Genomic DNA, 22,774 nt, shown 5'->3' with positions numbered 1-22,774 from the left:
ACTAGGGATCCTCTCCGATCACTTCTTAGCTTGGATCTTTCAAATCTATATAGGCTTTGTAGAACAAAGGAACAAAGAACAAACCACATGTGAAGCTGAGAAGAGCAGGGGAATGCAGGAGATGTCAGTCGCTTAGGAATTCAACACTGCAACTTCATAAAAAAAAAACAATAAATGCAAGTGAAAAAAATAATATCCAGATACACCCTGACCTTTTTCCCCCAACTGTAGATAGCATCTGAAATCACAACTCTTCTGCATTACTTCAAATTACCAAATTTCTTGAGCACTGCTTATATTTGTGAAGTCATTATTGTGTACAATAAAAATTCATTCCTAAGTAATAACAGAGCTTCAACAGTTGTTTGCAAGTGTACAACAGTTGTGCATGCATTCAACCAAACTTAGCTGTGTACTGGGAGAGGAGCAGCTCCAGAGGCTGGTGACGGTTGCAAAACACTGCATTCATCGTGATAGTTTGGAAAGAGCATTTAGTGTCTGATACTGTGTCACGACTGGACTCCAAGATCACTATTCTATAGCTGATGATGAGTGCCACAAGCAGACACCAATCACTCAGCCAGACTTCACTTTTTCAAGGGAACAAAAAAATGAACACACAGCATGGGAAACCGTTTTCTTAACCATAATGTGCATACCCACACACACAAAACCTTTAGAAACATAGGTATTTGCATTTACTTCTGGGTTTGTTTGCTTTTAAGCTATGAGGATGGTAGTATATAGTCCCTCACCTTTTCCTATAGGTTGTGGAACAGCAAACCCAGGTAACAAAAAAGGTGCCCCTGTGGTGACCCCAGCTGGCTTTAATTCATTAACACCATATGTGGTTAATGAAGTTATCAGATTAACCAGGTCCTTCAAGGCATCCTTGGATTCGTTCTCCTTAGCTTGCTCTAACCTAAAACACAGATGGGGGAAAAAAAAAAAGTAAATTCACAATAGATTCTATCAATAGAATGGTTTGGAGTATCTTTATTAAAGTTTTCCACATGTAAATTCAAAAAGGACAGAGAACGACAGGCAGACATAAATGCAACAGTTCCATAAATATTTAATTTCATGACTTATCAATAATTGCTATAAAAATATATGCAATGCAGAGGCAGTACAGAAGGGATGGAGATTATATATATATATATATATATACATACACACACACACACACACAGAATTAGAGAAAGGACATCAGGAAGATGTCACTTGTATTCTATGTTCATTCAACTCCAGAGAGCGTCTTGAAATTAGCAAAGTGAAAGATATGTTTGATATTTCTGGAACAAGTCTCAATGTAATTCAGAATTTTTTGCATACCAAGAATAGTTCTATGAGGATGTAGTACATAAAGCTTTCAAAACCACATAGATCTTTTCCTATGATGTAACAGAAAGATGCAAGAGAGGCCATGGATCCATCTGCTGTTTACTCACAACTGGAGATTATCAGCATCAGGTGCTTTATACATTCTATTTATTTATTTATTACTTTTTGGCTTCAATAGGTCCATTGATTTATTTAATTATCTATTTATTTAATTATTAATGAACATGTGATATTCCACCTTTTCCCCAAAGTTGGCCACAAGGCGGATCACAATAAAGTAAAATGAACAGAAAGGCAAGAGAAGAGCTTACAATCAAATCTGAATTTGCAATAAATGAAGCACTGGGATCTGGTATAGGAAATCACAACCTACTATACTTAACATTTTGAAGGTCTTTATTAAAAGGCATGACTGCGGGTAAAAACCTATTTACCTGTATAGAATACCAGTTTTTAAAGTTGCTCTGCACCCATCCCATGCGGCTAAAGATAGGCGTGATATTTCACGATACTTATACTTTCAGCTGCATTTAATGGGGACCTTCCTGGGGGCATGCCCCTGCATGCTCAACGCTAATGCACATTATTTCCTCAAACGAATTTTAACCTGACCAAAACACAATGGGATAGATTTTCAAAGGCATGCATGCGCGTCCATGGACGCGTCGATTTTATAACATGCGCACGCCAAGCTGAAGTAAGTTGCGTCGATTTTATAACATGCGCGCCGGAAGCCGGGTCTTCGGGACAGTGAACAATGGCGCTGTCCCGGCCTACCCCCCTCCCCGCCCTGTCCCTTTCAAGGATCCTGGCATTTATGCGCGTACCGGGGTTTGCACGCACGGCCGGGCCCCTTCTAAAATGCGCGCGGTGAGCGCAAGGCCAGGCCGCGCACATAACCCCCCGGATTTTACGCACGCGGGGCATATAAAATTTGTTCTAATGAGCGCAGGGTCTGCAGATACCTTAACCCTGTGCCAGTGTGTGTCTCTACTCTCCCTCTGAAAAGCAGGTCAAACCTCCACGGGTACAAGGTGCAAGGCAGGCAGTTTGCCCCCGCTTTGCTACCTAAATAACTCTCTGTTTTCAGTGAAATCACCACATTCTTATTAATACGGAAGACTTCAGTAAATGTTTGCATGGCCAAAAATCCTGTAGGGATTAAAGGAATATGAGTCACAGTTCTCCTGACTGCAGGCTCAAAAGGAACATTCTGTGTTTGTAGTAATAACTTGTAGCTCAGTAAAAAGACGGAACACGTGCAATGTATATTTCTAAAACATGCTCTTTCTAGGCTTTGGTGCAATTTTTATTCGACTGTCCAAGTGCCTCAAAAACTGAGGATTTCATTCCCCATCATCCCTTTAGCACTCCTGGGCTTTCGTTCTATTGAATTTACACCTCTTGCCTTCTCCAGCTGCAACAGAAACCCTGGCTTCACACAGCTGGCCCCTTCCTTCTCTTCTAGCCCATGCTCTTAAATTTTCGGCTTGATGGTCCGCTCCTGGTTCTCCTCCTTTCCTTCTCCGGATCTTATTTACCTCAGCAGGCCGCCATTCAGCCTCCCTAACTCTTCCTTTTGGCCTTTTTCGGCACTACAGGAACTCTGCCCATCCATCTACTCTCTCAGTTACCTCCCTATGCCTCTGCTTCCCTTTCTGCCGGGCTTTCACTATTGCTTTCCTAATAGGTTTCACGGTAAATTTAAATTCTGTTGTTGGTTTTCGAGGACATCCAGGGTCTATCTAGCCTACTCCATGGTGCACTTTTTTCCCCTCTCTTGCAGTTAGCTTCCTTATGTCGAACACTACTACTGCAAGGTGCTGAATAAATATAGAAAATAAAAATACAATAAATGCAACATTCTCCAGCATTTAATACAACAATTTTCTCACTAAGGGCCATATTTAAAGTTTTGGGGAAAAAAATGCAAAAAAGCCTGCAGTGCACTTTAATTGCACAATTTTGAAATAGTGCAATATCTTTTACCAAATGATTTTGCTTTCTTCATCATCTACCTAAGCAAGTAAAATCTTATGCAAACAATCTTTTGCCTGAAAGTGCTATAATTTAAGCAAACGTCCCACAGTGCTATGAAAAGCATCACATGTGTTATACCTACTCTCTGTCAGCAACACTGCAGTGCAATATTGTGCCTTTACCTGACCTGGCCTCTAGTTTCCCTTAGAGTTGCTTTACCTTATTATGCGTGATGTTTCGGCCATTTAAATGACTATTTTTCAGCACTCTTTCTATAGGAAAGGATCACGGCTGCAGACTTGTCAAGAGGGGCTGTTTGGAGCTTTTTCAACAAGTGCCTCTGAGGCCTGCTGCCAAGAGTGAATTTTGCTGATGTGGTCCCAAGACATTCAGCAAAAAACTCGTACAGGATGTTATTTTATCCTGTGGAGCTCCAAGTATGACTGCCCTTTTATATTTAGAAATATGAATAGCAGCAATAAATAAGAGCTCTACCAATTGTTTGGGGTTTTTTAGATTACAATTCTACAACAAGATTAGCTCATCACTGTAGGAAACTTCTGTTTTGTACTCAAAAGAACAATCATATCTTGAGGAAAAAATTAACTATCACCAAAGTATCCCTTCAGATTCTGCTTTCCACCCTCCCTTCCTCTGGTGCTGATGCAAGGAAGCAGTGTCCTACACACCTTAAGATTTGTCACATGCATCTAAGGCTAAGTAACCAATGGTTTCTGATTTGGTTTGAGGTATTTGCTTGCCCTGTTCTCAGCATGAATACTGAAGCACCATTAAAATCGATGTCTAAGCTCCTCTTTATATATGGATGCTGGCGCACTGTTTTTCTCAGTCTAGATTTATGCCTCGCTTTTTGCATTAGAGAATATAGGGTTCACTTAGGGCTACATCATGATCACAAGATTCCCATAGCCTGCCCTCTCATTCAGGCTGATGCAATAAAGTAGCTCAGCCTAGCGCACAGGTTAACCTGCGGTTGGACACGCATTTTGGACGTGCTAGTCTAACACCAATACAATAAGGGGGTTAGTGCATCCAAAACGCACGTCCAAACAAACTCGTAGCTAATAGCCCTCATCACATATAAATGCCATGTAGATGAGGCAATTAGCTATTAACCCCAACGCAAAAAATCGTCGTATGCCCGACATGTACTTTTTAACACTGCAAATTTAACACTAGCCTCGGAGCTGGAGTAAAGTCTTGCTATGCGTCAAGGGCTCAACGAAAAAACAAAAGATACTGCTTTTCTGTGGTCCCTCCCACTTAGTATCAGTGCGATACTAAGATCTACTTCTTGAGATGACTAAAAATTATTAAAAAATGAAAAGCTTGATGAAAAAAAATTTTTGGGGGGTGCACAATATACAAGCACAATATACACGCTCCAGGCAGTGTATATTGTGTGTGCATATTGTGCCGATAAATTATCTGCGACAGGATAAAACAGACACTCGCATTGAGTGTCCGTTTTCCTAACCTGCGCACAGCCACGTCTCCTGGGTGCCCGATAATTTTCAGCGCTAGGAACCTTCAATTTATCCCTAGCGCTTCCTTTTTAGCGCGGCAGCTCATCAGAATATTCCATTGTGCGCCCAGTAGAGATGGATGTGCGCGCGTTGAAAAAAAAATCGGGTGCCCAGTTTGGATGCACATTTTTACCCTCGTGATATTGCATCGGCCCCATTAAAAGATGTGAGATTTTTGCTTGGGGCTGGGATACCAGGGCTGCTGCTGCCCCCTGAAAACGGATTGGCATCCTCTGGCACCTTAGACTGCAACCATGCTCTCTGCCAGCAGAAGGTGGCCTAGGAGGAAAGAAAGCTGGATTTCAGCAAACTGCCCCTCCCTCCCATGCAACGCATCTAAAAGAAGCCCAGGAAGGGAGAGTACAGATTCTGCTGTGCTGCTGAACTAAGAATGTCATGATCCATCATGTCAGGAGAGCACACAGAGAGAAAGAGTGGGTGGCAAGGGGGCAAGAGCAAGCTCAAAGAGGGCATGGAAGGAGGCAGAGAGGCAACGGGGGGGGGGGGAAGAGAAAAAGGTTGGGGAGGAGAGAAGGGACAGAATTGGGGAGGAGGAGAGAGCCTGCGTGCACAGAGTGGCAAAAAGAACACAAGACAGACTGGGGGACTTCAGGACTTAAGTGATCTGGGAAGATGATGGACTTACAGAGATGCATTTGGAGATGTGAAGAACTAGGAGAAACAGAAGTGGTAGCAGTCAGAAGAGACAAATGGAAGAGGAGAGGAAATAGAAGGAGACAGAGGAGTTTGATCCCAAACAGACATAAATCTGACCCTTTTATTTCGCTGTCAGTGTGATGCGGTCCCCTCCAAGAAAGCTTTCTGACTTGAACCCTGATAATGGGGACCCTGAGACGCTGTAGACAGCTTATCAGTGACAGAGCGCAAAGCATAGAAGCAGCCAACCCAATGGGGACATAAATAAAGGAAATAAAAAGCTCTTCCAATTACAATCCTGAAACTAAAATTAGGAAGCAGCAAACTTCTTTTCTGACCAGGTTTTCTGAATCCCTGTTCTTCTGCAAAGCAACCGCTCTGGCAGTGCATCGCAGAAACATGCAAAATGCACTTTTGTTAGAATAAGCTCTTATATGTTATTTTTGGTTTTTTTGTTTTTTTGTTTTTTTTTTTAAATAGCAGTACCTGAGCAAAAGATCGGAAAGGAAGCTGTATCCTTGGCATATCCTGAAATCGTCCAGCAGTGTCTGTGAAACATTGCTGGAATCCTTCAGGAAACATGACAGCCCAGCAAACATCTCGACTATTTCCAAGGGAGACAAGTCGTCCGACTGCTGCATGTTCTGAACGCACGTGGCCAAACACTCTTTCTCTGCAAGAGCACAGACAACAGTGACACAAGTGAACACGAGCTGCTAGAATCCCACATCTCAAAAACTGTTGGCATTATCCTAAAGTGTTGTACAACGCTGCAAACCAGTTATCCTGATTGTCAGACCAACTAAAAGAAAGAAAGGACATATGGGAAATAAATGAGGCTCAACTCTGAGCCTGCTGATTCTCCTTTTAAAAAGGGGACATACTTGCAGGCACCGGCAGTTTGACTGGTTCCTTGCATGGATTGCTGCATCTGTTTTCTACAGGAAGGCATTTAATGCATACATAAGGCAAAAGCTGGTAGGCTTAAGAGTAACAACAGAGCATGTTGCTTAAGAGTAACAACAGAGCATGTTGCTTAAGAGTAACAACAGAGCGTGTTGCTTAAGAGTAACAAGAGTGTGATGCTTAAGAGTAACAACAGAGTGTGTTGCTTAAGAGTAACAACAGAGAGTGTTGCTCTTCAGTCAGGCCATAGCTAGAAGGGAGCTGATTACGCTTGGTGGCATGGTTTAGGTTTTCTACCCCTCAGCCACCAGAGGGTAATGCAAGTGCATGCAGTCTGTACATCGGAGGGAGGAATTTGGATGAAAAGGAGTCAGAGAATGCACTGAGCCTTGGATTCCCTGCCTTGGCAATCCTGCAAAGCTCCCATAGCTGTGCCCTATCCACCCCTTCCCTGACTGTAGCCTTTCTGTGGAAGGGGCACCCAAGGAATCATCATGCAGACAGAGGTGGGGCATTGGGAATGGTGATTCGAGGGCCGAGGGAAAATAGGAAAAAAAAACCAAAAACCCCACAACAGAACAACATGTGAGTGGGAAACTACATCAATCGGCAGTACACAGGATATTAACTCTGCAATAATTCTGAGTTTCAGAAGCTACAACTTCAAGCAACAAGCCATAAAACCCCAGGCTGCAGCAGAGGGTTTTCCCTCTCACAAATGGCTGTCACCTGAATTTACTGTTTATTTTTTTGGCCACTCACACATTACTTCAGGGGCCCTGGGCCTAGTCAGTGAAATAACAGAGTTAGGGAGGAAAAAGGTCAGTCTTACTGGCTTTATTATAAGTAGTAATAGGCATTTCTAACCTGAAGAATATGACATTCAATCCACCGACCTCAAGAGCAAAACATTTTATCATCAGTGCAAGGAAAAAATCTAAACAAATATGAGGGAAAAAAATACCATGAATATATTTGACTACGTTGACACTAAGGCCATGGCGTGATATGGTCATCAGGACTTCGCCAGCACTCTTCCGCCAAGGCAAGTTGTAAGGAGGGCACCAGGAGGTGATTGCACTGAAAAGGAGCTGCAGGTCATCCTTCTGAGCCAGTTCTTCCGCCGGGGACACAAAGCTGCACAATTTCACCAAGATCTAAAATGCCAGCAAGTGAAGAAAGCATGGATTTTAATGTTTATTCTGCACAGTAGGACCTGCTCGGTGCAGTGCTCCCACACTAGGAGTCACAGAGACAAATCTGGACCTTAATTCACAGCCCAATGATACTCAGCCTGCTATGCACCACTCTTTAGAACCTCAGTGTGACTCTGTTATACACAGCAGCGGATTCACGATGTCGGACCGGCCCGGGTATTCGCTGCCCAGGCCGGCCCAGGACACATCACATGGTCTGCCAAGCACGGCTCTGTCACGGCAGCGCACGGCAAATCACGTGCCTGGAGCAATCGGCCCACCGGGGAATGCCCGATCCCCCGATAAGCCAATCCATCCCTGGTTATACATGCATATTTTATTTATATTGAGAAAGACAGATAACATATATACACAGGTATATATCCATGTACACATACTGTACATACACGTGTTACTGAATCATAGTCACATAACAGTTTAGTTTTAGATTAAAATGAAGAGGTAAATTTGCAACAGGCATAGAACATTTTCACTGAGAAAACAGTCCACAGAGTGATAAAAACTGAGCATCACTGCCACAGACCACGTCCTAATACACAAAATGAACTTCCCACCACCTCTTGACTCCAGGGACTCTTTGTTGCAGGATGAGTACAATTTTCAGTAACCCAGGATGTCGGGAACTGCTTAGGAGCAGTCTGTGAGCCCAGTCACTGCTAATAAAATGCTCTGATCAGAAACAGGTGAAAACAGCACCAGCAACACTTCAAACATCCACGTTTGCCTTACATAAACCGAGCAAGATATTTGGAAGCTATCTGCTGACTCTTCAAAGTGGCTTTCCAGTCCTCCTGGGAACTGTATGTTGGCCATTGAAGGGCAGATGACATCAGCGGCAACAGTGGCCAATTAGTCATGCATTCCACCTACTCAGCCCTTACCAACATAGATCAGATCACCTCCGTGGCACTCTTGCCAACACTGCTGCTCCTTAGAAAGCAGGGTCATTACAAAGGAACTTCAAGTGTAAGGGCTCAAAAATAATAAAGCAAACTGTCACATATTCTACCTCAACTCACACATAAAAATAAAGGCTAGCAGACAAGCTACGGGTGATACCTGTTTATTAGACTGACAATACAGTGCTGTTAACTTTCCTTCCCTCAGAGCAGCATCGATTCTGAACTGATGAAGGAAGCACAGCTGTCAAAAGCATCAAACTGGTTTGGGTAAAAGGTGTCACCTACAACTTGTTTGTGGACCTTTTCTCTATGTAACTGAGCAGACTCTCACGTGCTGAAAGATAAATGTTTACTTTGCACCTGGCAGCCTAACTATATCTCTCTATATTTCTCATGGTAGAGGGTTTTGTGTCAACGGCCGAGGGCCTGTCTGAGTTTCAGGCTAGAGATTCTGAGAGGTCAAAGTCTTGCTGACCAGTCGCTACAAACACTGATGGCCGCTCAAGCCGACTGGTAGGGCAAGAAAGCAGCAGAGTGGATAGGATTTCAAACTTTTAATATCGGTCGGGTCTAGGACATGCTCCCTACTTTCTCTCTATCCTCTGGCAGACACACACACACACAGCACCTTCCCTGCAAAGAGCAGGAAATTCTGCTAGCCTTATTTAAATGTAGAAGAGTGACAGCTAAAAAGCAGGGGACACACAATGCCTTACAACATGGAATACATTTTGTATTAATTCAGTTGGGTGGTTTCTGAAATGTCATTGAACAGATAAGAGGGCGGCCAATACCAGCTGGGATTAGGGTTGAACTGCACAGGTCGAAAGTTGACAGAGCTGTTTGGAAGGTTATTTATGTATTTATGTATTTTTAATTTTTATATACTGAGATTCCTGTATGAGATACAAATCAATCCGGTTCACAAAGAATGGCAGCTCGCCCGGGGCTTACCTGACCAGGGCTTTTTACATAAAACAGTAAAACAAGGCAATTAACATACGCATATTAACATGAACATGAAACAGTAAGCCATGAGTCTCCAAAACTATACATATAACGATTAAACAGTGGGTCTCAAAATAAAACAATAATAATGACTACATTGATAACAATTAGGGGCGGATTTTAAGAGCCCTGCTCGCGTAAATCCGCCCGGATTTACGCGAGCAGGGCCCTGCGCGCCGGTAAGCCTATTTTACATAGGCCTACCGGCGCGCGCAGACCCCGGGACTCGCGTACGTCCCGGGGTTTTCGGAGGGGGGCGTGTCGGGGGCGGGCCCGGTCGTCGCGGCGTTTCGGGGGCGTGTCGGGAGCGTTTTGGGGGCGGGTACGGGGGCGTGGCTACGTCCCGGGGCGGTCCGGGGGCGTGGCCGCGCCCTCCGTACCCGCCCCCAGGTCGCGGCCCGGCGCGCAGGAGGCCCGCTGGCGCGCGGGGATTTACGTCTCCCTCCGGGAGGCGTAAATCCCCCGACAAAGGTAAGGGGATGGTTTAGACAGGGCCGGGCGGGTGGGTTAGGTAGGGGAAGGGAGGGGAAGGTGAGGGGAGGGCAAAGGAAAGTTCCCTCCGAGGCCGCTCCGATTTCGGAGCGGCCTTGGAGGGAACGGGTTAGGCAGCGCGGCTTGGCGCGCGCCGGCTATACAAAATCAATAGCCTTGCGCGCGCCGATCCAGGGATTTTAGTGGATACGCGCGGCTCCGCGCGTATCTACTAAAATCCAGCGTACTTTTGCTTGAGTCTGATGCGCAAGCAAAAGTAGGCTGATCACGCTTCTTTTAAAATCTACCCCTTAATAATTAGGCCGAAGATTGCCTAGGGCAGTAGGTGCATGCTTTAGTACATTTTTTTTTTTTTTTAATTGAAAAGTTTGTGAAGTGAGGTTGTGAAGTGAGAGATGAGAGGAAGATAAAACCAATAAGAAATGGATTCCATGGGACGGGAGGAGGGGAGGGTTTGAGACACCTTCCTCACTCTGCACCCATTCGTTTTCATAGTCAATTCAGCAAGCAAATGAAACGGCAGCATCAGTTTCACTTCCCAACAACCTGAAAGTACATTATTTGGTTCAGTATGACTTTTCTTGTCCTCAAGGCAAAATGCTCCAATTGTACTATATGAAACCAAAAATCAAAAATTACCTAAGTGACATAAACAATATGAAATACATAATGTGTTCTTTTATCTACAAATAGCTGGCAAATGGCTTGACAGGTTGAAAGCCAGTAAACCACAGCCTCCATTGTACTAAACAGACTTTGGTTTGTCTTTTGTCTTTCACCTGAAACCAACAAGCCATGATTCAAACTGCTATACCAGCGTTTCTGGGTTTGATAAAAGGCAAATTCCGGAAGAACCCAGAGTGTTTTTTAGCAAAGCCCCAAACGGGAATAAAAGCAGGCTCGTTTGCGAGAGTGTTGCTCAACGGATGCTTGCAGTGGCATCCAATCCTACCTCCAGATGGGCGGCAGAAAAGACACTCGCTAAAATTGCATTATACAGAGAGAAAGAGAAGTCTGGGGGAGAGCTAAGAGGAGGTGGAGCCGGGCACCTCTTTCTCCCATTTCTGAAACAGGATCTGTCTGATAAAACCAAATGCTTTTGCAGACCAATAGAAAAAGTCGCAGCAAGAAACAGAAAAAAAAGACAAACTTCCCTGTGTCCCAGAGCAAACGGGGAGGGCAATTTTCAGTTTTTCAGACATGTTTAATCACAGAAAAATGTGGTTTGAAAACTGGGGTTAGATGGTTGGGGGAAGGGAAACATACACAGGGATTTCATTTTGAAATCTCCACACAAACTTTCACAGCTGTATACTGCTCCTACTTAAAAGCAAGTACAAAACTACCCACATTATGTTGCCAGCTCAAATTTTCAAAGAAAGTTTACAAGGAGTCTCCCTTTGAAAGTGAAAATAGACTGGGGGCCTGGATGTGGAGCTACCTTTCTCCAGGAAGGATGGGATTTGTAGTTTCTCTTATCCTCCATTTTAACTTTGCCCTGGTTTTGCCCATTCAATCCTATCTGCCCCCTCATTCACACCTTCACATGCGACTCTATAATATCGTGGCTAATTTATGCAGCAAATATGCTCTGCTAGCACGAGTACACTATACCCATTGGTCCTGAGTCCATCTGCTACACGCTAGGAAATATACCAATTTTCTAGGAAATGCATGTGAACACATTCACTTTTAAATTTATCCCACTAAGAGTACCCACATCAGTTATACCTGCTATCTGGAGTGTACTAATTTCCATGTAAACTTACATTCATATTTTTTAAAGTTGATAAGTATGCACGTCAGTGAAAAATCCATCCCAACCCAGCTCCCCAAGAATGCCTCCACACAGTCTGAAGAAATCTGCACGTGAACATGGGAGGTCAATTTTCAGCTGTGGAGCTGTCCGACTAACATAACGAGGATATTCAGCAACATGACCGCAATGCTGAATATCCCCAGCTACCTTAAAGTTAGTCATACGGTGCGACCAAAGTTAGCCACATAAATTGAGCAGCTATCTCTGAATATCAGAGTTACTCGCATAATTTATGTGGTTTAATTCTGCTCCGTCCGGTAATGCCTCCCGCCCTCCCCTGGAATGCCCCCAACTTACGCAGCTAAATTCTAGCCACATAAATAAAAGAAACAAAACAAAACTTATTTCTAAACCATCATTCTGTGGGACAATCATGGCAGTTCACAAGCATTTACAGTCACAAATTAAAAACATGATTAAAAAGCATACATATAATCAATGAACTTTGAACCTGATTCTTTCTTCACACAACCCTCTTACAGTCCAGTTTAATACCTTTTAAAGATGAATCTAGTCAATCTCAAAAGCAGTTTCAAATAGCTGGATTTGTAATCCTTTTTTTTAAAGATTTAAGATATTTTTGTGTTCTTATATCTTCTGGTAAAGTGTTCCACAACTTTGGTCTAGCAACTGAAAGTGCTTTGTCTCTCACTTCAGACAGATAGGCACTTTGAATCGATGGAATGCTCAACAGGCCCTTGTTGGTTGATCTTAGGTATCTTTGTGGAGTATGAAAGTGTAATGCTGCTCCAAGCCAGTCTGAGTCTTTATTTATTTATGATTCTATGAATGGTGGTCAAAACTTTAGATTGTATAAGATATTTTATTGAAAGCCAATGTAACGACTTCAATACTGGGGTGATGTGGTCATCTTTTTTTCCCCATCAGCACTCTTGCTGCAGCGTTCTGTAGGTCTTAAACTTGTAGCTGGTAATCCTAATAATTGGGCGTTACAGTAATCAAAACCAGAAAATATCATGGCCTAAAAAAACTGTACAAAAATCATTTTTATCTAGCAATGGTTTTAATTGTTTCAACAAGCGGACTTTATTGTACCCCGATTTCATCGTCATATTGATGTGTTTTCTCATAGCCAGATTATCATCAAGCAAGACACGCAAAGTCATTATGCGGCTAGAATTTAGCCGCATACGGTTCTGGATATAGCTGGGTAGCTATTTCATTTATCCATCTAAATGGCTTTTTATTATATGACATTGACAAACGCATGTAAGTTTACCTGCACTCAGACAGGCAATTTTATAAAACCCCATTTCTGTGCATAAAAGCATTTGAAAATGACCTCTCCCCCCATAAAAATATGCATACTGCTTCACTCCCACAAAGAGTGTGGGCCACAGTTGCTTCTAGGGTCAGCAGTCAAGTCTAAGAACATAAGAAATGCCATATTGGGTCAGACCAAGGGTCCATCAAGCCCAGCATCCTGTTTCCAACAGTGGCCAATCCAACTCAAAAGTATTTGGCATGGATAGAAACAATAAATAAATCTCAAGCTACCATTCCTTACTGATTAATATCAGTTTATGGATTTTTCCTCTAGGAACTTATCCAAACCTTTTTTAAACCCTGTTCATTACGTGCCATAACCACATCCTCTGGCAATGATGTCCAGGGCTTAATTATATGCTGAGTGAAAAATAATTTTCTTCAATTTGTCTTAAATGAGCTACTTGCTAACTTCATGGAGTGCCCCTTAGTCCTTCTATTATCTTAGAGAGTAAATAACCAATTTACATTCAAGACTTTTCATGATTTGGAAGACCTCTATCATACCCCTCTCAGTCACTTCTCCAAAATGAACAGCCCTAACCTCTTTAGCTGTTCCTGAAAGGGGAGGCGTTCCATGCCCCTTATTTCTGACGCCCTTCTCTGCACTTTCTTCAGTGCAATTATATCTCTTTTGAGATGTGGCAACCAGAACTGCACACAGCATTTAAGGTGCAGTCTCATCATGGAGTAATACAGAGGCATTATGACATCCACCGTTTTATTTGCAATTCCCTTCCTAATAATTTCTAACATTGTTTGATTTTTGACCACCATAGCACACTGAACCAACAATTTCAATCTATTATCTAAAATGACACTTAGATCTCTATCCTGGGTGGTAACTCCTAAGATAGAACCTAACATTGTGTAACTACAGCAAGGGTTATTTTTCCCTATATGCATCACTTTGCACTTGTCCACATTAAATTTCATCTGCCATTTGGAAGCCCAATCTTCCAGTCTCTCAAGATCTTCCTGAAATTTATCACAATCTGCTTGAGATTTAACTACTCTGCATAATGTCGTGTCATCCGCAAATCTGATCATCTCAATTGTCATACCCCTTTCCAGATCATTCGGTAAACACCGAAGCAAAGAATTTGATTAATCTTTTCGCAATGGCCTTATCTTCCCTAAGTGCCCCTTTAACCCTTCGATCATCTATCAATCCAACCAACTCCCTCTCAGGCTCTCTGTTTTGGATATATTTTTTAACATTTTTATTAAAAGTTTCTGCCTCTATAGCCAACTTCTTTCAAATTTTCTCTTAGCCTGTCTTCTCCATGTCTTACATTTAACTTGCCAATGCTTATGCTTTATCCTATTTTCTTCTAATTGATCCTTCTTCCAATTGTTGAAATAAGATCTTTTGGCTAAAATAGCCTCTTTCACCTCACTTTTTAGCCATGCCGACAAACGTTTGATCTTCCTTCCACCTTTCTTAATGCATGGAATACATCTGGACTGCACTTCTAAGATGGTATTTTTTTTTAACAATGTCCACACCTATTGCACACTCTTAACCTTTGTAGCTGCACCTTTCAAGTTTGTTTGGTTTTTTTTTGTTTTGTTTGTTTGTTTGTTTGTTTTTTTTAACTATTTTTCTCATTTTATCAAAAAAGTTTAGTGCTAGAACCATAGATTTACTTACTGACCCCCTTCCAATCATTAATTCAAATTTGATCATATTATGATCACTTTTGCCAAGTGGCCCCACCATTGTTACCTCGCTCACCAAATCCTGTGAAGCACTGAGAATTAGATCTAAAATTGTTCCCTCTCTTGTCAGTTACTGAAACAATTGCTCCATAAAACTGTCATTTATTCCAGTCAGGAATTTTACCTCTCTAGCATGTCCTGATGTTACACTTTCCCAAGCAATACTGCGTAACTGAATTCTCCCATTATTACTACACTACCAATTTATGGGCCGATACAGTACAGTGCGCTCCTGTGGAGCGCACTGTTAGCCTGGGTTTGGACATGCGTTTTCGACGCGCTAGCTTTACCCCTTATACAGTAAGGGGTAACAGCGCGTCAAAAACGCACGGCCAACCCCCCCCCGAAACTAATAGTGCCTGCAACATGTAAATGCATGTTGATGGGCCTATTAAACATTCCCGCCAAAGGCAGGCACTAATTTCAGCTGGCACCGGGAAGTGTACAGAAAAGCAGAAAAAAACTGCTTTTCTGTACACCATCCGACTTAATATCATAGTGATATTAAGTCGGAGACCCCAAAAATAAAAACAAATTTAAAATGTGCCTGCGGCCCGTGGGTCGGAAGATGGACGCTCAATTATGCCAGCATCTGTTTTCTGAACCCGTGGCTGTCAGCAGGCTCAAGAACAATGCCGGAAAAATTGAGCATCGGCTGTCAAACCCGCTGACAGCAGTCGCTCCTGTCAAAAAGGAGGTGCTAGGGACGCGCTAGTGTCCCTAGCACCTCTTTTTACCGCGGGCCCTCATTTGCATCTTCTTCCCCCCTGAATCCCGTGTACAGGAGAGTGGCCTGTGTGCGCGCCGGGTGAGCAGGCGAGCGCTTTTACTGAATCGGCCTGTTGGTTAGCTTCCCTAATTTCTCATAGCATTTCACTGTCCGCCTCATCATTTTGCTCAGGTGAATGGTAGAATACTCCTATCACTATATTCTTCCCCAACACATATGGGATTTCTAGCCATAAGATTAGATTCTGCATTTAATCTCTTGCAATATCTTTATCCTGTTGGACTCTATGCCATCCCGGACATAAAGCACCACCCCGCCACCAATATGCTCCTCTCTGTCATTGTGATATAATTTGTACCCTGGTATAGCACTGTCCCATTGGTTATCCTCTTTCCACCATGTCTCTAAGATGCCAATTAAGTCTATGTCATCATTCACTGCTATACATTCTAATTCTCCCATCTTACTTCTTAGACTTCTGGCATTAGCATACAAACATTTCAAAGTGTGTTTTTGTTTGTATTTACATTCTGCTTTTCAGCTGACAGGTATAAATTGGAATCTTCTAGCTCAGCTGAGTCTTTAATTATAGGCACTTGAACTACTTTTCTTATTATTGGAACCTCTCTGTTGGGATGTCCTAGCTCTAATGCTTCATTAGTATCCTTCGAAGATACCTCCCTCCGAACTATGCGCTGCTGAGCGACTGTCGGTTTTCCCCTTTGATTTAGTTTAAAAGGTTAGCGCCAGCAGCCTGGTTCCACCCTGGTTAAGGTAGAGCCCATCCCTTCGGAAAAGACTGCCCCTTCCCCAAAAGGTTCTCCAGTTCCTTACAAAATTGAATCCCTCTTCATTGCACCATCATCTTATCCATGCATTGAGACTCTGGAGCTCTGCCTGCCTCTGGGGACTTGCGTGTCACAGTCACAGTGCTCCTTCTCCAATACTGGCTACAACGGTCTTCCTAGGGTCCTCTGGCTGGCTCAAGCACAGCAAATGAGGGCCTGTGGCTGCCACCATTTCCTCCACATGCTGGCAAATGAACTTGTTTGACCTTTCCCCCATCAAGAGTTGCATCCTCAATGCTGTTCAGCTATTTCTGATTCAAGCATGAGGTAAGTAAATATGAGATATGCTCTCGGCTTTAGATATATTTTTTTCTAAATGACTGAATTATGAATGTATATGGAAGATGCACAAGTGATCAGAAGCTAAAGTTGAAGCCTTGACAACTGGCGCCAGCACTCACAAGTTTCAACCTTGTACTAATTCAACCCCTTTTTATGTCCCTTTATCTTTTCAGTCAGGTAAAAGCAGAATTTGCCTGGAATACAGCTACAGAATGAGTACCTGGCTCGGCCCTTCAGGGATACATGGGGCGCATGCTTGTAGAACGAATGCCGCATGCAGCACATGCTTCAGCTGCCCACAGTGCAACTGTGCCTAAAAGCATGATGCACAGATTTTGCTTCACCTTTTCTAAGATTGAGCCTAGGTTAGGATTTTCCATATTTGCTCAGAAGCATAGGCAAGATATGTGTGGAAAGTAAATCTAATTGATGAGAGGAATGATGATTTTCAAATGCTTCCAGCAGCATTGCCAGAAAATACCAGTTTCTCTGAAACAGGAACTGTTTTATTTAGTTTTTTACTGCATCCCAAAAAAGCTTCTCTGCCAGTTCCCAAAATCCATAATCATGACAGTAGAAGTGGTCTCTGGGTAAAGCATTCCCTAATAACAGCCCAATGGTTTAACGTTCCAGTGGAATTATTATTCCCAAGGAATGCTGTTTCACATTCTCCATAGATCACTGTAGCGGGGAATGCTAACAGGGGAAAACGGAATGTAGTATCAAAAAGATGTTAAATAATATCCTGGATCCATAGTAAAACAATACATTGATGCTTTTTCACCAATATGAATATGTACTTTGTAGATCATTACGCTTAAAAATTAGATTTTATCTACCAGATAGCTAATAGAATATTCAACCCTATAAAAAAAAGGCAACATTAAAGCTTCATCCACCAAACTATAGGTTCAGATTCTTTTTTTACTAAATAATTTTCTGGTGAATTTTGTAAGGCATATAAATAACAAAAATTCTGCTGTCTGCGCCTGTAAGCAATAAAAGAAATTTGCAAAAAGAAATCAGAAAATATTCATCTATCATTTAGTCAGAAAATTTTTTAAAATAGCACAAATCTTATTTAAGGCAAAATTCTGATGCAAAGCAAAAAAAAAAAAAATGATGAACACTAAAAGATGTGCAATTAGCACTGTATTGACTTTCTTATCTTCAAATGTGGCCCATAACGTATGCTTTTGGTGTGATATAGAAACACAGAAACATACAATATAGTGGTAGATAATAACCGCTTATCTTGTCTGCTCATTTCCTCTTCTTGCAGCAAGACCACATATCTTACTTGATCTTCACTTTTATCGTCATTCCCCACCACAAAGGATCCTCTATGCTTACACCAAGCTTTCATAAATTTTGCTACCATTATTACCTCCATTGGGAGGTTATTTCATATATATATTCACCATCTTTTCTGCGAGGAAATGCTTCCTTACATTATTCCTGAGATTAACTACTTCCAGCCTCATAATGCAAGCCCTAACCTTCGAAATACGTTTCCACTGAAAAAATATTTCAAAACCATTTATAGTTTTGAGGAATCTGAATGCCTCTTTTCCCTTCTCTCTACTCAGGTATACATATTTAGGTTTTTAAGTTTTACCTCATATGGTTTATGATGTGGGCATTACAGCATTTTTGTAATCAGACTCTGGATTGCCTCTATTCTGTCAATATGCTTTTGAGCATGTTGTTGTGATCCTGCCCGCGCTCCTCGCGGGCAGGCTCCCTACCTCACATGGCCAGTCGGGCCGCTGACGCTGTCTTCTTCGCGGCAGACAGGCCGCCGTCACTGGGCTTCTCTCCGGCTGTCGCTGGTCCTGCGTGGCAGGGTCGGGCCACTGGGAGCAATTCCATGCGGCTGGGGATGCCGCTGCCGCTCCAGCTCTGCCGACTGTTCCTTTTCGCGGCAGGAGCTGCTGCCGGGGTCCTCGCATAGCATAGAGGCCGTCTCTCCCGCTGCCGGGGTCTTCGGTGGGCAGGGAGGCTGTCCCAGTCGGTGCCTGCTGTTGCCCGGGTCCTAGCCCGGCAAGGAGACTGTCCCTGTCGGGGCCTGCAGCCATCCTTCTCTTCCTGCTTCAGTCTTCACGGCATGGAGCCACTCCAGCAGCCTGCCTGCTTCTCCTCGGGCCTTCCACGTGGCTGGGGACGCCACCAGCCTATCTTCTCTTCTCCAGCTTCCCTAGGCGCGGGCGCACCCCTATCTCCTGCTTTTCAAGGGCCAGCCAGGTGTGGCCCCCTGCTGACCCCTCCCTGGGCGTTGTCATCTTCAGCCCTACAAAAGAGCTCAGCGTCCATTCCAGCTTTGCCTTTGCAAGGAGTTAGACACTCCTGAGATCCTGCTGTCCTTTGCTTCAGAGTCGTCCTTGTTCCAGCTCTCCTTCAAGGTCCTGTGTTTCCTGTTCTTCACTGGAGCTCCTCGTCTTGTCCTGATGTCCATGTTCCAGTCCAGTTGTCCGCCTGATGTTCCTGATGTTCGTGATCCAGTCTTGAGGGCTGTCTCCTGATCCTGTAATCTGCGTTCCAGTCCAGATGTTGTTTCTCGTGATCCTGATGTCCGTGATCCTGTCTAGCTGTCCTGAACCCCTGGTTCCTCGTGCCACTCTTCCTGGTGTGCCATGTCGTGGTCCGAGACCAGCCCCATGGGCGGGCTGTGTAGGGCGCTTCATGGTGCAATGCCTTCCTCACCTCTGCAGCACAAACCTCCGGGAGACTTCCGCTTCTGTCTTTATCCCTAGTCTACGGAGTCCCTTGTGCTTGCTCCGTCCGTGCCAAAGACTCTTCCAGAATCTGTACCGTCCCAGCGTGGTCCGCGTCCAGCCACTGGCGGCTGTGTAGGGCGCACCTCGGTGCAGGCCTCTACAGCTTCTGAGACATGCTCCATTCACTGCGCCATATCTCGTCTAGAGGCTCTTCGAGTCCAGCGTGGTCCGTGACCAGTCCCGCGGGTGCATTGTGTAGGGCGCACTGCGTCGCAGTCTCAATCCAGTGCTTTGCTTGACTCTTCTGAATACCTAGAATCCTGCCTGAGACTTCTGAATACCTAGAATCCTGCCTGAGTCTTCTGATTACCTTGAACCTTGCCTGAGTCTACGTCTACAGTACCTTGTTCCTGATTCTTCAGTGCCTCGTTCCTTCCTGCGCTGGTCCTGCTCCTGCAGATGTAGGACAGGGTGGTCCATGACCAGACCAGTGGTAATGGCTGTGTAGGGCGCCGTGAGGGACCATGCCAATGTCCGTATACCCGAGTCTACGTCTATAGTACCTCATTCCTGAGTCTCGACTGTGCTTCCAAGTACCTCGTTCCTGAGTCTTCGTCTGAATCTCCATGTTCCGGTCTTTGCTGCCTTGGCCTCCATCCAGCCTGCCGCTTCTTGCCGTACCCTGCGGCAGGTCTGAAAGGGCTTGGAACGGTCGGAGGACTGTTCATAAGACCACCATTGCGTTGCTGGTCTTCCGAAGTGTGCAGGTCCGGAGGAGGGTCAATATCTCCAGTCATCTGTCTTCAGTTCAGCCTCGCTCCTGTCCAGCCCATGCTCGGGCATGCCTCGCCTGCCGCGGCACCTCTTTGGAGTTCCTCTGGGGTCGAGCCGTGGTCCAAGAACACACATCTCCTGGTAAGCAGGACTGCTCTCCTAGCACTCCACAACACGTGGCCTCCTAGTATATTGTCTTATGGCACACAAGATCTAGATGAATGAGAAAATTGTCACTCTTGCTACTCTAACCCCAATTATAGGCACTCTTCTGCACTAGGGCCACAACTCAATATCAGCAGAGTCCTTACTCAACTCTCAACCATAATGAGCTTCTTTAGTAGAAGGAAGGGTTTTTTTTCAGGGCCCAATGCTCTAGACTGTTCTTCTAACTTCCAATGAAGATTCTCCACACAGTTATTATGGTGTTCCAAGAACAAAATGTTTACTGCAAAACTTCTTCAGAAAGGCAGGCAAAAAAACAGAAGTTTGTGTGTTTGTATGTCCCAACCCTCTCCCACCCACAGCTCATCCTTTAATTTATAGGCAGGTGACACTTTCACACTATAAAAAAAATATAACTAAATAAAAATAATTAATCAGCCTTTTAACTTAAATTCCCCATACCTTATCAAGAGTTTGATCATTCCCTTGTAGGTTACTACCAGATAAATAGCGAATGCACTAATACATTTAAAGAAACCTAATTTTACGCAATGCTACTCCCACAGCAACCTAAAACAACTAGGAACTGAACAAATTTAAGATGACAGCAACAGTCCAGCAGCAAGAGGGGGCCTCCCAGTCTTCTGCATTCTATATATGATTTTTTACCCTGCAGTGAGAAATTGTATGTGTGCATCTGATGCAAAGAGCTCCTGTCTCTCAGAGAACGAGTTCGATCTTTGGAGGCTAGAATGGAAGATCTGGAGGAGATGAGGCAGATGGAGAAGTATATAGATGAGACCTTCAGGGACATCAAAGCCCTGGTGCTGCTTTGGAGGAGGAAGGTCTCATGATCGGAGAACATCAACCTGGTGTCTCCCAGGACTACTGCCCAGGAGGGAAGGATTAGGTCGGCCATCATAGTTGGTGATTCGATTATTAGGAATGTAGATAGCTGGGTGGCTGGTGGGCGTGAGGATCACCTGGTAACATGCCTACCTGGTGCGAAGGTGGTGGACCTCACGCGTCACCTAGATAGGATTTTAGACAGTGCTGGGGAGAAGTTGGCTATCGTGGTATATGTGGGACCAATGACAAAGTAAAATGTGGGAGGGAGGTTCTGGAAGCCAAATTTAGGTTCTTAGGTAGAAAGCTTAAATCCAGAACCTCCAGGGTAGCTTTCTCTGAAAACCCTCCTGTTCCAAGCGCAGGTCCCCAGAGGCAGGAACAGCTCTGGAGTCTCAATGCGTGGATGAGACGATGGTGTAAGGAAGAGGGATTCGGTTTTGTAAGGAACTGGAGAACCTTTTGAGGAAGGGGGGGAGGTAGGCATAAATAACAAAATAAAGGTAAGGAGGGATTTAGGTAGGACTGGGAGGTGAGCTAGATAGGGGAAGGGAGAGGAAGGTGGGGGGGCAGAAGGAAAGTTCCCTCCAAGGTTGCTCCGATTTCAGAGCGGCCTCAGAGGGAATGGGGAAAGCCATCGGGGCTCCCCTAGGGCTCGGCGCACGCAAGGTGCACTAGTGTGCACCTCTTTGCACCCGCCAACCCTGGATTTTATAACATGCGCACGGCTGCGCACGCATGTTATAAAAATCGGGCGTATACTTGTGTGCACCGGGTAGCACGCACAAATGTAGGCCACGCAAGCAGGTTTTAAAATCTGCCCCTTAATTGGCATCTCAGAGACATGATGGAAAGAGGATAAACAATGGGACAGTGCTATACCAGGGTAGAAATTATATCACAATGTCAGAGAGGAGCATCTTTGTGGCGGGGTAGCGCTTTATGTCTGGGATGGCATAGAGTCCAAAAGGGTAAAGATCCTGCATGAGACTAAATGCATTATTGATTCTTTATGGGTAGAAATCCCTTGCATATTGGGGAAGTGTATAGTGATAGGGGTATACTACTGTCCATCTGGCCAAGATGTTGAGACAGACAGTGAAATGCTAAGAGAAATTAGGGAAGCTAACCAAATTAGTAGTGCAGTAATAGGAGATTTCAATTACCCCAATATTGACTGGGTAAGTGAAACATCAGGACATGCTAGACAGACAAAGTTCCTGGATGGAATAAATGACAGTTTTATGGAGTAATTGGTTCAGGAACAGAAGAGAGAGGGAGCAAGTTTAGATCTAATTCTCAGTGGAGCACAGGATTTGGTGAGTGAGGTAACGGTGGTGGGGCTGCTTGGCAATAGTGATGATATGATCAAATTTGAAATAATGACTAGAAGGGGGACAATAAGTAAATCCACAGCTGTAGCACTAAGCTTTCAAAAGGGAAATATATATATATCCTAGAAGCACAGTCCATATATATTCCTCGCATTAAGAAAGGTTGAAGGAAGTTCAAACTATTGGCAGCATGGCTA

General features: G+C 44.0%; 1 protein-coding gene across 1 annotated transcript in view; it reads right to left on the bottom strand.

Annotated features, from left to right (window-relative positions):
• Window positions 1–22,774, bottom strand: part of WDFY3 (WD repeat and FYVE domain containing 3) — a 616,621-nt gene that overhangs the window by 387,473 nt on the left and 206,374 nt on the right. The window contains 3 exon segments of the mRNA XM_029599364.1: window positions 756–922; window positions 6,015–6,201; window positions 7,399–7,591. Coding sequence (XP_029455224.1) covers window positions 756–922; window positions 6,015–6,201; window positions 7,399–7,591 — 547 coding nt within the window.

Source organism: Rhinatrema bivittatum, chromosome 1, assembly GCF_901001135.1.
Source record: "Rhinatrema bivittatum chromosome 1, aRhiBiv1.1, whole genome shotgun sequence".
NCBI classification, from domain to species: domain Eukaryota; kingdom Metazoa; phylum Chordata; class Amphibia; order Gymnophiona; family Rhinatrematidae; genus Rhinatrema; species Rhinatrema bivittatum.
The sequence above is the reverse complement of the archived record's forward strand: the minus strand, read 5'-3'. Positions and strand labels throughout refer to the sequence as shown.